Raw genomic sequence first — 14,650 nt, 5'->3', positions numbered from 1 at the left:
AACAGGTTTGAAGTTGCTATAATTTATTGCTAATTAAGCATATACTAAAATAGGAAATTCGATGCAGGTTATGTCTACCCACGAGGATGTGGGGTGAACTATAATTGTAAGGAATCTTTTCCGGTGCTCATGATTGTATAGTATTGCATGGGCTTCAGTCCTACAAACCATATAAAAGCGAACTGCACACACACCCACACACACCTAAATAGAACACAGAAGAATGCATGCAATGTTTTCACTATAGTAACATATCTTTTGTTTTGGGTATAGGATCAATAAACTTTTACCAACGTAAGTGATCTAATATATTGAGAAGGGATTGGTAACGAGAATGAACCTCTCAGTCTGCATGTGTCTGTACTGTGTGTGGGGTGAAATACACTACTACTGTCTAGCCATTTGCATAGAGGAGCCATGATTATGGAGCATCCACAACCGGCCAGCCACATGCAGCCATGTGCTGGTGTGAGGAGCCATACTTCTGCAGAGCATAAGGTGGTGCCATGTGGGTGGAATGTGTTTTGATAGAAATCTATTTCCTGCCTTCAATTCTATTGTTGTTTGCATGTACGTACATAAATAGGCCGCCTGCTTTGTCAGGTTTTACTCTTGTCGAGTGAGTTTTTTCTAAGCAGCTAGCTAGCTGAACTATCCAAAGATGGCAGAGCACACTGCTCGCTTCACAATGAGGTCTCTTCAGCAGCTACAGCTATGGCAAAAATGCAAACAAATACTGTCTCGTCGCCTGCTTCTTGTCAACACTGGGACATGTTGTGCATTGTATACTGTTGGAGACCTACTGCAGCAACGAATAGAAGGCTGTGAGAAGATCGACTGGAGGAGAACAGGGCGAATGGCTACACTGGGATTTTGCATGGGGCCTCTCAACCACTCATGGTACTTACTCTTGGACAGAGCTATTTTGGGACATGGTCTCAGAATTGTGGGCAAGAAAGTCCTTGCAGACCAGCTAGTGATGGCTCCTATATGTTGCAGTGTCTTTTACGTAGGTGAGTCAATGGTGTGCAAACAGTTTTGCGCACGGTGCCGGCCGTTGTAGCTGGAACTTTTAATTTTTTCTCACTTGTCGGTATAATTTATATATTCAACAAACGTATACGGTACGGGTAGTCAAATGCCCTGCACGTAATAATATCAGAACAATTTTCTAATAGCGATTGATTTTCACACCATACAGGAATGTGTGTATTAGAAGGCCGAGGAAAAGAAGATATAAGAACTGAATTACAATCTAAATTCTGGCCGACCTATAAGGTAGACGAATTAATAAGCATAATTTTAATTATATATATAAGGCGTTTACTGCATGAGAAAGCTATATTATATTGATTCGTAGTAATTGGTAGAGTTATGTCTATAGCTGCATGTGTGTAATCGTTCTTCCTCTCACGCTCAGACGGACTGGAAGTTGTGGCCTGCGGCACAGGTTAGTATCTAATACCACATGCAGAGCTAGTGAAATCTGAGCTCTTTATATTGGCATTTTTGTTGCAAAGAAACTATTTTCTGAGTAATTGTTCTGTTGTTTACAAACATTGCCTTAGGTTCACAAAGTTCGTGTTAATAACTGTTTATTGGTAGCCTATGTTAGTAAAATGGAGATTCCCTTAAATTCTTGCACAGGTGTTAATGTTGAGGGATTGCATATAGGGCTACCTAGGCTGTAGTCGTGGTAATAACTGTCTGTCAGTGATCAGTGTGTGTGCATGTGATGTTGTATACATGCTGGACATGTGGACACGTCATGCTTGCACTTCATGATTATTACTTCTATAATGCCTGAGAACATTCATAGCGTGAAAATCAATATAATTATTTCTGGGATAATAATCCATTGCTCTGTTCTCCAGGTGATTAACTTCTATTTCGTTCCCTCCCATCTTCGAGTTACATACGTCAACGTTGTGACGTTGTTCTGGACCGTCTACCTCTCTTACATGAAACACAAGGTATGGACTCGGAAATTTTGTACAGTTGATCATTATATTGTGGGTGTTAAGGTATGGATGTATGAAGCTACTATCCTCAAAGCATTGCAGACCAGAAAACATATGTTCTACATTTAAAGCAATTTGTCAATAATTACTGTTTCCTCCTTTCACACCTCCCCCCGCCCCCATAGTCTGAGTTAATGGCCGAATCAGAGCACAGCAGCACAACCAGCACAGCCGCCCCCTCCGCCCCCTCTCAAGTACCCTCTGTAATTACAGAAACTGTTTTGGTTGACTCTAACAACAGATAATGTCTCGTTAACGTTTACCACTCAATTATTATATACAGACAGTAGCAGGCTCATATTTTAGCTCATCTTTACATAATTATTGTAGCTGCTCATGATAATATCGTTTGTTATAATTTTATGTGAAGTGGCACTTTTCTATGTGCTCTTGTTTTTTTTTGTTTTTGTATATGAACATAATAATTTAATTCAAAAGAAATTATATACAAATGGAAAAGCTATCAGCTGTTTTCTATATAGTTTCTCCTCATTTGCCTCAGGGCACGATAAAAGTCCAACACATCTTTCTTAGCACGCACACACTTGGGGTCAAAGTCCTTGACCCTCAGCGACTGCAGACTCTTGGCTCTGGAGAGTGCAACGTATGCTTGCCCGTCCTCAAAACATCGACCGAGGCTCATCTCAACGCAGTCCAGAGTCATCCCCTACGAGGGAGGGGGGGGGGGAGGGGGGAGTGAAGGGCAGCACTAAGTGTTTATTATACGTACACTCAGTAGTTCAGCCTAAGGCTATATGCTAGCTGCCTTGTACATCATCTCTTTACCTGGCTCTTGTGAATGGAGATGGCCCAGGCTAGTTTGAGTGGCAGCTGTCTCCTTGTCACCACCACACCTCCACTGGTCCGTACACTCCACCTCTCTGGGGGCACGGGTAGGCGCGGTCCAGAGGTGAACTGGACCACCGGGTGGCCTGTGGTGTGTGTGTGTTGTGTGTGTGTGTGTGTGTGTGTGTGTGTGTGTGTGTGTGTGTGTGTGTGTGTGTGTGTGTGTGTTGTGTGTGTTGTGTGTGTGTGTTGTGTGTGTTGTGTGTGTGTGTGTGTGTGTGTTGTGGGGGGGGGGCAATGATCCGACTAATTCAAATCAATTCAGTTAGTCTAGTCAGATAAAGGAATTATGGTCTAGTATACACAACTACCATGGAATGTAAACTAAGATCCTCAAGTTTTATATAGGAGGGAAATACTATCCAGGACGTCAATAATTATAATTATTACGGACAAAATATTTGATAGGGTATAAGGGTAGGTACCTTTAGTTGCCTCAAACTCCTTGACCACGCCCCTTGCCCCATTCACCAGTCCACGCAGTACATCAATGTTCTTAGTCAGCATCACCTGAAGAAACGAATGCAGTCATATATACATGTGTACCAATTAAAATCTAAGCACCAAAAAATGCCTAAAATGAACACCCAACAATCAAAGCCAGCGAACTATTGAACCAATTAATTAACAAAATTAAGAAGCAATGTTGCAGGATCGAGGTAATTAATTAAAACCATGTAATTTTTGTAGGAGAGTAATTAAAACTTGTTACTACCTGTGCTCCCACTTTGAGTTCGATTAGACTACCCGCAGTGCAAAGGTTGTCTACCATTTTGCTCAGCTGAGGGTCACTATCCACTGCACTGAACGTTTTCGACTCTTCTCTTAAACTTTCCAAAGCTCGAACATTTTTACTCTCAACATCTTCTGTGTGCGTGTACAGCTGCGTTGCTCGTATACCTCCGCGCTCAATCTGATTGGTTGCCGTAGACCTGAGGAGCTCGGCAACGGCCGGTGGACAGCGACCAATCCGAATGTTTTGTAGTACGGCAATAAATTGTTTGTCATTCTGTCGATATATTTCCGTGAGCTCGATAGAGCGCGTGATACAAGTGCTCCAACTGTTGGCCTGAGGGGGATGATGACAGCTATCATAACTATCCATCAATTTGCCGTAAATTACCGTGAGAGATATACAATTAATTATCTTTTATATAATGTGTACGCAATGGTGAGAATTGTAGCAAACACGTATACAACCAATTAATGTTGTGAGGTACGTCGTACAATAGTTAATTAGGATACCTGGAAACAGAAGCTCTTCTCCTCTCCGTCCTTAGCAACAGGGGGCAGTTGAAGGAAGTCCCCACAGATGACCAATTGGATCCCTCCAAACGGTTTCTTTGATCTCCTCAGGGTCCGAGCCACCACCTCCAGCTTGTCAAAGAAGTCTCCATCAATCATCGAAATCTCGTCAATTATCAGACACTGACATCTCCTCCAGTTGGAAGAGGGGAATTCCCTCGATGCCAATCGCAAACACTGTTCAATGGATCCAGTTCCGATACCAATACCTGCAAAGGCGTGAAGTGTGGACCCTCCCACTAACGAGGCAGCTGCTCCAGTACTGGCCGTACAGAAGGTGGAGTCAGGTGGCATGGAGCTGATGATTTTCTTGAGCAGGTATGACTTCCCAGTTCCAGCACTGCCCGTGAAGAAAACACTTTCGCCGTTCCGTACAGCTTGTAAAACTTGCGTCTGCTCTTTTGATAATGGAAGCCCGAGGGGTTTTAACATGACAGGTCGTTTTGAGGGGGCCGATTTCAGATCCTCTTCTCTCGCTGTGTTCATTTCTGATAGTTTTCTTTTGATGCCTTTCTGTGGGCACTTATCAATTCGTCGCGGTGTGGTGAGATTTTCTTTTCCACTGATCTTCGATGAAGTTGCTTTCTGTCTGGGGGTCACGCAGTTTGCCTCCCTGCCTGTATTTTTTCGTGCTAGCTCCAAATCCTTTTCGTTTAGAGGGCTGATTTCGTCAAACTGAACGGAAACGTCGCCAAGCATTCGTCGGTGAGAACCTTGACTTTTCCCCATGGCCGCTAATTTAATTGTCATACAATGTATGAACAATCTCAGTTGGTCTGATGGGCAGTTGGAAATGAGTAGATGCATCTTCTGTGTGATGAGTCTGATTGTAGCCTTCCCATCTTTCACGAAGCGCTTGTGTATGGAGTGTTCTCTGAGCGTGTATGGGCCTAGTTTGCCCCCAGGGTGTGTCACTAATAGCACAACATCTTCCACTTCGTTCCTTCCCAGGTCCAGCCGTGCTGTCTTGTATGACTGCTTCCTCACAACTTGTCCAGTGCCGCTAACGTACTCTATCAGGCAGCTACACTTGAGTCCGTTTGCTAGTTCTAACTCCTCCATGATCGATTATTTAAAAATTGAATTTTAAATTTCCCGGGAATGTGTGTCATATCCGGTATAATTAATAGCATGTTCGAGAGGGCGTGGTTAATTAATGTCCCCGGAAGTGAAGTCTGATGTCATATCCTGGTGTTGTAAATTGCTTCCTGTTAGATTTGGCTACCTGCCAGCCGGCCAAAGCATAAGTGTTGTCTTGAAATGTAGGGTGCAGCTATAATAATAGGTTCTGTTGATGTTCAGTAACATGGTAAACACATTAGTTGTTCACTTGAGTATAAAAACAGAAAGTAAAATCTTGATAAACAAAACAGCTATTATATTATAATTATGCAGTATCATGTATACACACAGTCATATTGATAACACACAGTCGTGAATACACTACGTCCTGCAGTGTCACTCGGCTGGTAATTGGAGAAGGGAAAGTGGAATATTGAATTCCTCCATCAAAGCGATCAGTTCGTCGTCGGCACCTTCGATCATCTCAGTCCCTGGTGTTATGGTTGGATGGGACGCAACTTTCTGTGTGCTAATAGACACAGTGTCTCCAAATCGACCAGATCCCTCCAATTTTCCCGACGATTCCGGTCGAGCATTGAGATTAGGAGATCCATGAGGGGAAAACTTCCCAAACAGCGCTTTCAAGTTTTTCTTACTACGAGGAGCGTCTTCAACTGGCGCGGCCGGGGGGGACTTGGAGAAGATGACTCGAACCACAGGCAGGATTAAGTTAGCATCAGTTCCTGATATAGCTGTACTGCGGTAAATTCTCTCAGGTATCCAACTGTATTCGGCAAACAGATTCAAGACAGCTGCTAATGTTATCTGACGATCGCAGTACCATCCAAAATTGTCTCGCTTCTTCTTGTCTGCAGCCATTCGATGTGATATCTGCGTCAGGATGTTGTAGTGGACGTCCCCCATTATGCGAATGCCTTGCGAGAGAAACACCTCCACCGTGCAGTACTTGATAAACTTGGTGGGAGGCTCGTATGTACTCATGTTTGTCTGGAGTGCAGTGGACCACTCCGTTACCATCACGTCAGATTCGGCTGAGAGATAGTACACTTTCTTGCTACCAGATTTCGTTGTGACCATACTAAAACAATGATGTCTTCCAGAATGATCCCCGACAACACTGATGTCCTTGACCTCGTCCAAATTGATACAACCACTAGCACTGTGATCTTCCTTCTTCTGGTAATAGGAGAGAGTCTTGTCTTGAAGCTTGAACCATCTTGACTGCCACTTGGTACGTGCTCCACCACCTTCTTTATGTAACCAGCCTTCTTTGTATCTGACTGGCTCCCCAGTGGGCGAGCTTGCCGGTATTTTCACGTCTGTTCGCCCTAGGGACATGTTGAACACAGAGAGGAGATGTATCTTTAGGAGAAGCTCTTAGTTCATGTATGAAACTCAACAGCAGGGAACGGCAAACTGAAAGTAAACAGTCTATTATAAAATTGGCAAATTAACAGCCCCTCCTTCTTTTGGAGCTAGCCACGACCCATCATTAGATTGGGGGAGTGGCTACACAACAAGAAAGAAACCAAAACAAGAGGAGGTCAACTTGTTAATCGATAAGATTAAAGAGATCTAGAGCTTCTATCATCAACTCAGGGCGGTCCCAATGGAGGGGTCAGGGAGAACAAGTCCACAAAAGCCCAAAATTACTAAGCAAGATGGAGCTCGTTCAACTGGAAGGTACAATAAAAGTATTGGACGCATTTTCATGAAAATTGTGTACTTTTATATAGGAATCGACTTGTTCCATCAGTATCAGCCGAGGACAATACGGCCATCTCCAAGCCACACCCACCAGGGAAACGTGTCCTCCAGCAACCGTTACATATTAGAGTACCCCAAAATAAGGTAATCAATTATTATTATTTAATTAATTTAAAAAAATGTTTTTTTATTACCTTCAGATGGTGCAGGAAGTTGGTCAGAGTAGCACGCTCCCCCGTGACCTACCTCGTAGGAGTAGGAACAGTCCCTCGTACCCACTCAACGCCCCACTACCACGTCACACCCAGCTCCTTCCCTCCATACCCCCTAAGGGGGGCGGAGATACGTCCCCTGCACAGCAAGTCAAGCTCACTTCTAATAAGAGGCCTAGTATGCTGCATTCCCAATCGATGCCCCACCCCCATCAGCTGGACCCTGCCAGACAGAAACTAGTGGACAGGGCGATTAAAGCTCGACTGTATTTCCTGAGGAAGAGTGGTCCTAATAGGTTTTTAATTGGAGGGGACTCCCCTGACAGTCGTTTCCATGTGACGATTGGACCACAAGTGAGTATGTTACAGTGTCTATTAGGAGACCAGTGGTTAAAAAGGTGTCCTGGTTTCATGTTAATTCTTCAATTGTGTGTACAGTGACACGCACCTCCACACACACACACACACTACCACCCACACACACACGCACCTCCACACCCACACACACACTACCACACACGCACCTCCACACCCACCCACACACACACACATAGAGCTGCAGCTGTAACAAGTCTCACTGCGTACATATTCTGTTTGTTATGTTACGAGTGTTCAAGCTGTCTCAAAGCGACCCAATCCTCTGGAGAAAACAGTTGTTAAACTATGAGGTCAGCCCACCACACACACACACACACACAACTATGAGGTCAGCCCACCCCCCCCACACACACACACAACTATGAGGTCAGCCCACCCCACACACACACACAACTAATGATCCATATTTGCTCTGTTTGGGCATGTGTATTCACTTAACACTAACAATGCATAGAGTTTGTTTGTGTATGTGTACTGCCAGTCCTCATGGAAGCTGTACACTCATTGTGAATGGAATGTCATGTTCTAACAACACTCAATGCCGGCCAGTACATGTACATGCATGCAACATTGTCTGGAGTCATGTAACATCCTAACATCCTGATTATCATAATTGTACAGTAACTTCTATTATTATTATAGCTTCATCTAAATATCTATTTAGTTCTTGGGCTGTAATGTGAACCTCCCCCCTCAGGCTGAACAACTGATTAAAGACTTCCAAACTCGCGTATCTCAACGAAACACTCCTCGTAAGTCAGCTATGAAGGTGTTGGAGAGAGGCCTCTCTGTTGTCGATGGCAGCAACACGCCCCCTACCACTGACACTGGGAGTGGAGAATCTTCTGTCGTGGAGAGCACTAAAGAAAGAGAAAATGATAAAGGTATTTCACAGTGTGTGGTAAGAAAGGAAAGGGAATTGGGGCCGGGAGAGTGGAGGAAGAGTGGAGGGAGAGTGGAGGGGGAGAGTGGAGGGAGAGTGGAGGGAGAGTGGAGGGAGAGTGGAGGGAGAGTGGAGGAAGAGTGGGAAATTGTGGGTATATATAACTACCTTAATGTATTGTTGATTTTTTGACTCCTCCAACTTTTAATCGTATCAGAGGCTCCTTCTGTTGCTGTTGAGGCCCCTGTCAAGTGTGAGGGTGTGAGGAGTGACAGTGTGGGGAGTGACAAGAGTGAGGAGGAGGAGGTGTGTCCGATATGCCTCAATGAGTTGGACGAGGGAGAGGATCTTCTAGTGTGCTCAGGCTGTCATAACCAGCTGCATCAGCACTGTATGGATGTCTGTGAGTGTGTACCAATACATGTACGTAATGGTTATACCCGTACCCAGCATTAAAGCGTCAATCTTTGAACGGCCATAATTTTAGTTCCGTTGGTCCAATAACGTTAATTTTATGATTTTCTGAAAGCTTAGAGAAAGGCCTTTCAGATAATCTATTAAATCTATTTTTTTGCTGTTTTTCAAAATACCATGACTATACATACAGTATTTTCCCGAAAATGAAAAATTATGGTCTTTACCAAATTAGAAATTTGAGCATACCATCTGAAAGAACCCCTTTTAAACTTTCATAAAATCATAAAATCGTTAAATTGGACCACCAGAACTCTAGTTACAGAGCCAACTCTGGTACTCTCAAAGATCGTACATGTATAATTGATGGTACTCTACACTCAGGGGCTGGAGAACAGAGACAGAAGAGTGAGGACGTGTATTGCCCCGTCTGTCGTGCTCCCTGGGACTACAGTAGACCACCCTCCATTACATCACCCCTGGCAACCACTGCCGAGATGAGTAAATTAGGCTCCCCAAGTCACATGCTATTGAGTGATGAGAAACAAGCACTGCACGATAAAATGAAGGCAGTAAGTTGATATTATGATTACAAATAGTAGTTAAATTAGTTGTTTCATCTTTTTAGAGCCTTTGTTTCATACATGTAGTAGTATGCATTCTCTTACACGCCCCCTACCCCACACACACACACACAGATGTTTGGGGGTGGAGCTGCCGAGGATCTGTTCTCCTCTGACTGGACGCATCGAGAGGCTGCCTTGACACTCATAACTCGTGATTCCATCTCGTATCTCCTCCCCTCGGTGACAGCCAAGTACCAGTCCAGGCATGACCAGGGGGGGGAGGGTGAGAGGGCCCGTGGTGTGCAGGAGGTGTGCATGGCCGTAGTGGCATACTCTTGTCATGATGTCGTCCTCAAGGTGTTCCTGGCCGCTCTGGTGAGAGGGTGTGGTCGTGCAGTATAATCCTAGTGGTCTTACTTTAGCTGATAGCTATAGGGTGTACATACACACAGTTATATACGCATTGATACCTGTACTGTTGATAAGAAGTATGCAAATGTTTCAGTTTGTAACTTACACGTACTAATAACTGCAGATTGGCAATAAGTGCTCTAGTAGTAACACTCCCCTTCACAGGAGCTGTTGAGGGTCATCCTCGGTTACTCTCTCTGCCATAACGCCAAGGAGGCCAAGAAGCTACAGGAACTGCTCAAACCCGTATTACCAGTCCTCCTGACACGATGTGGGGATGCACAGCGGTGAGCACAGTACCCCTACTAGATAGAGGGGCGTGTACAGTAGGAGGGGCTTGAGAGACTGACAAGCAGGCCTTTAACTTGTCCGTTATCCCCACACACACACACACACACACACACACACACACACACACACCCCACCCACACACACACACACACACACACATACACACCACCCACACACACACACACACCCACACACACACACACACACATACACACCACCCACACACACACACACACAGTCGTGTTAAAGAGTGCTCCATCGACACGGCCTGCAATCTTAGTCTGGGACAGGATGGTCCGCTGAGTGTGGGCTCATGCTGTGGCTACCAGGCCTCCTGCGGCATCAGCAGCATACGACTGGTCCTCTCCACCGCACTAGACCAAGGCCTCAATGGACCCAATTCTTGGAACTGGTGGCTAGGCCGTCTCACTCTTATGGAGAAATTACTTACTCGTTTTTCTTGGGAATTTCTCCTTCCACAGTGTATGTTGAAACCTTTCTCTCCTACAAATTCTGATTCTGATTCGGATGAGTCCTATTCCGGCACCGTATCTGATGTGGTATCTGTTGAAGACTCTCTGACATCAAACGTATCCGCTATGTTGACCGAAGCGAGTAGTTCTGGCTCAGGATCGGCTGAAACTAGCCTCAAATCTGCAGGGATTGCGGAAGTAGTGGTATTGGAATCGGAAGTATCTGATAATAGTCCCGATTCCATATCGTCTGTTGTGAAGAACAATCTATTAATGCAGTGCTGGTACTTTGCTGCCAAGGCAACGCGTGTATCTCATCACAAAGTGGCCAAAATCGCTCGGAAAGTGATTATTCATATTGGCAAGATACTTCGCGACGATCCCTCCTCGCTAGAAATTGTACACGATGTCATTTCCAAATGTCATCGCACTTCTGCAGAAGGTCTGTTAGACAAGGTACTTAAAGCAAGGGAGAAGCCACAAGAATCCATGATACCCCAAAAGAAAGATTCCTCAATAATATCAGAACGCAAAACAATTCGACCACGAAGATTGCACAGTCCGAGTCAACCAGTCGCGACAACAAACAGCTTCTTAGGAGATGATTTAGTATCAAAAAATCTCTCTAGGGAACTATCAACCGAAGATGAGCTTGAATCCCCTCTGAGCGGAATAGACGTGGAAAAATCCCTCTCTCTGCTAGTACCACGGCTACGAACCTCGTCTCCGAGTCGCAGCGACCAATCAAAATCCCCGAGCCCAATTCGAATGAGTACCGAAAATCCACTCACAATTTCTGAATTTTCGCAGGAAGATTTGGCAACTTCTGAAGATAGTTTTCATTCCGCTACTTCTGAGTTGGATAAAACTTTGTTGGAGGAGGTGAACTCACGAGAGCATAATAAAAGCAGTGAAGGAACGGAGGAGGGTTCATCGAGTGCATCTAATAGTCATGACAGCAGGTCAGGTGATCAACAGTTACGTAGTGACAGCCGAGGGAGCGGTGCCAGTGGAGGGGGTGTGGCAGGGGGTGCGGTCTCTATGAGGGACATCAATAGGGCTCAAAATTTGATGAGGTACGTAAGACTTTGTCTGGTATTCAATATTTCAATATTTCGCCTTTATTTTGGTTTTTAGAGTATAATTATTCACACTTTTTGTATCGCATAGTCTAATAGTGCCGTGTGTGTGTTGTGTGGGTGTGGTCTAGTTCTGCTAGAAACGCTTTGCTTGCAGATTTTTGTGGGGCATATTAATTACAGAACTTGCGTATGTTATGGAGATCATGTTATCAATGTTATGGTGTCAGCAATGTCCTTGCTTGGTATCGTGTTAGCCATGGGTTTTTACCTGTTACGTGATACTTTAGCTGTTATATAAAGCAAATGTTTGACAGTGTTTATAAGACAATGCTTACGCTCAAGCCTATCCTAACACGAGACCACACCCCCTTATAGTCACCCGTATTACAAGAGGCAGTCCACTATTGACTCGGCTTTTAGCTCCGAGTTTGACAGCTCGTTGGAGAACTTCCCCTGCAAAGAAAATATCGAAGAAGAAGAGGCTGAGAGATTGGCAAAGGTCCGCTCAATGGTGCCGGACCCCCCACATCCATTGCTTAGCAACCTGATACCCCCCACAGAGGAGGTGCTCATCTATGTGCAGAACACCGTAGGGAAGGAAGTAAGTGCTGACTGTGCAAGTTGTGTGCCTGCAGCTAGCTGCATGGTTGTGTTACAGTATGTATTTTACGAGCCAGTATAAATTTTGACAACTGCAATCTAGGAGTTACAAGGATCGTGATGTCATACAAATAACTGTATAGGTATTCGCGATCTTATTAGCAGTCGCATCATTTAGAATAGTAGTCGTGCACTCTTAACCCCCCCCCCCCCCCTCCACACACAGGGACCTGCTGACCATGCTGACGGCTATAACATACGGCCTTACATAGAGGGTGTTCACTGGAAGAAGGGCAAGGTGATCGGTACTGGGGCGTTCTGTACCTGTCATCTGGCCAGGGATGTTGAGAATGGAACAATGTTCGCAGTCAAGCAGGTAAATAAAGTAATGGCTTCTACTGTACATGTACTTAAGTATATAAGGTATTAGCCGTAACCCCCCCCACACACACACACACACCCACATACACCACACACACACACACCCACCCACACACACACACACACACACACACACACACACACACACAGGTGAGCTATGCACGCAACACCAGTGAACAGGAAGAGGAGGAGCTGACTCGACTGAGGGAGGAGATTGCCATGCTTGGACGACTCAACCATCCCAACATTGTGCGTTGCCTGGGGGCGACACAGCAAGATGGACACATCAACATCTTCGTGGAGTGGATGGCAGGTGTGTGGTGTGTGTAACTTTAGTTCCATTGGCCCAATAACGATGATTTTATGAATTTCTGAAAGCTTAGAGAGAGGCCTTTCAGATGGTGTGTTAAAATCAAAAGTCTATTTTCGGCCTGTTTAGCCCATGCTCTTTTCCCGAAATTATGGCCCGTTACAAATTTGGGATTTGAGCATACCATCTGAAGGAGCTCCTTATAAGCTTTCAGAAAATCATAAAATTGTTGAATTTGGACCATCAGAACTCTATTTAAACGATTTTGAAAGTGTCCCCACCCCCTATCTCCTCAGGTGGTTGCTTGGATACCATTCTCAGTGAGTTTGGGGTACTCAAAGAGTCAGTGATCTGCAACTATACCAAGCAAGTGTGTCTAGGTATAGCCTATCTCCATGACAACCACGTCATTCACAGAGACCTTAAAGGTTAGAGTACACTTGTATAAATTATTAGCCTTTCTTAACTTTATGTGTGTTCTGTATTCGTTTTGGTACACACGCCCACTCCACACACACGCCCACACTCACACTCCACACACTCCACAGGTGGTAACATTCTACTAGACTCAACTGGTCGCCGGATCAGAATAGCAGACTTTGGCTCCTCCGCCCGTTTGGCCGCCAACACCACAGGGTCGGGGGAGTTCCTGGACATGGAGGGGACGGTTGCGTTCATGGCCCCCGAAGTTGTGAGGGGTGGCACTTATGACGACTCCTCCCAGGCCCTAGGTTACGGCCGCAAGTGTGATGTGTGGAGCATAGGCTGTGTGGTCATACAGATGGCTACGGCTAAACCTCCCTGGGTGGGGTCTTACGATGTGCGCAACAAGTACCAGCTCATATTCAAGGTAAGCTTGTTCTGTGATAGCTACATGTAGCTAGAATATTTAGAGAGTGGAATCCCTCTAAGTTAATAGCTCCCTGAAGAAAGAGGCCAGGCATTCAGGTCCCAAATGAACTGTTTGTGTACATTGCAACAAGGCCACTTCTGTACAATGACTAAACTTAGTTCCTCCTGTTTATATACGTAAAGCAGACCACTGTAGTATAGCTAGACATAGTGTTCTTGTCCATAATTATTGTTTGGCTTTCTTTGAGTGGCATACCCTAAAGGTACCGAGGGTTTTAAGTTGGCCCACTTCAAAAGTTGAAGTGCAGCCAACCGTGAACACCTCATTCACTTGACTTTTGTATGCATAATAATTATAGATAGCCCTTAATCTTTTGTAGAGCCTTAATATTATAAAATGAACGTCTTTGTAACCCCCCCCCCTGCAGATTGGCCAGACTACGACTCCTCCCCCCCTACCCCAATTCAATAACCCCGCCCTCAAGGACCTAACTATCCGCTGCCTGGAGGTGTCCCCCTCCGACAGGCCCACCTCCTCTGAGCTACTCAAGCACCCGCTATTCACTGAGAGCCTTGTAGACACTCCATAACTGACTTAAACTGTCATTTTTTTATGGCTTTGGTTTGTGCAATGTGTTTTAAGTGTTATTTGAGAATCAACTTATATAATTATATGACATTGACAAATAAGACCGCAAAAAAGATTGAGGCGATGACTTTTTTTGCATCAAACAAAGTGATATTCTTAGCTAAAAAGAGTGGTACCCTCGCCCACACCACACATGCAGCTCACACCACTGTGGTTGACTGCATAAGTGGGTGTGGGTGGCCCACT

The 14,650-nt window shown here is 45.0% G+C and overlaps 4 protein-coding genes across 5 annotated transcripts; 2 read left to right on the top strand and 2 right to left on the bottom strand.

The window, feature by feature from the left end:
• The first annotated feature begins 554 nt into the window (after positions 1-554).
• LOC135335519 (mpv17-like protein 2) lies at positions 555-2,465 on the top strand. The gene is made up of 5 exons (XM_064531042.1): positions 555-1,013; positions 1,202-1,278; positions 1,421-1,450; positions 1,875-1,973; positions 2,147-2,465. Exons 1-5 carry the CDS (start codon positions 662-664, stop codon positions 2,264-2,266), a joined length of 678 nt encoding a protein of 225 aa, XP_064387112.1. The 5' UTR covers positions 555-661; the 3' UTR covers positions 2,267-2,465.
• Positions 2,412-5,269, bottom strand: LOC135335512 (ATP-dependent DNA helicase PIF1-like). Its single transcript, XM_064531035.1, has 5 exons — positions 4,113-5,269; positions 3,583-3,936; positions 3,293-3,377; positions 2,808-2,953; positions 2,412-2,688 (listed from the first exon to the last, which is right to left on the bottom strand). Exons 1-5 carry the CDS (start codon positions 5,232-5,234, stop codon positions 2,485-2,487), a joined length of 1,911 nt encoding a protein of 636 aa, XP_064387105.1. The 5' UTR covers positions 5,235-5,269; the 3' UTR covers positions 2,412-2,484.
• Positions 5,270-5,477: 208 nt separating this feature from the next.
• On the bottom strand, positions 5,478-6,711 carry LOC135335518 (uncharacterized). Its single transcript, XM_064531041.1, has one exon. It carries the CDS (start codon positions 6,591-6,593, stop codon positions 5,631-5,633), a length of 963 nt encoding a protein of 320 aa, XP_064387111.1. The 5' UTR covers positions 6,594-6,711; the 3' UTR covers positions 5,478-5,630.
• A 51-nt stretch (positions 6,712-6,762) lies between these two features.
• LOC135335507 (mitogen-activated protein kinase kinase kinase 1-like) lies at positions 6,763-14,489 on the top strand. 2 transcript variants are annotated; one of them, XM_064531026.1, is made up of 16 exons: positions 6,763-6,938; positions 6,992-7,106; positions 7,172-7,528; positions 7,729-7,842; positions 8,250-8,436; positions 8,653-8,838; positions 9,234-9,421; positions 9,548-9,790; positions 9,992-10,113; positions 10,356-11,666; positions 12,048-12,273; positions 12,499-12,648; positions 12,804-12,966; positions 13,260-13,391; positions 13,512-13,813; positions 14,244-14,489. In XM_064531026.1, exons 1-16 carry the CDS (start codon positions 6,865-6,867, stop codon positions 14,403-14,405), a joined length of 4,032 nt encoding a protein of 1,343 aa, XP_064387096.1. In that variant the 5' UTR covers positions 6,763-6,864; the 3' UTR covers positions 14,406-14,489. The 2 variants fall into 2 exon arrangements, with proteins under 2 accessions (XP_064387096.1, XP_064387095.1); XM_064531025.1 differs by having other exon boundaries at positions 7,163-7,528.
• Positions 14,490-14,650: the final 161 nt, after the last annotated feature.

This window comes from Halichondria panicea, chromosome 4 (genome assembly GCF_963675165.1).
Source record: "Halichondria panicea chromosome 4, odHalPani1.1, whole genome shotgun sequence".
Taxonomy (NCBI): domain Eukaryota; kingdom Metazoa; phylum Porifera; class Demospongiae; order Suberitida; family Halichondriidae; genus Halichondria; species Halichondria panicea.
This window is presented reverse-complemented; position numbering and strand designations above follow the sequence as displayed.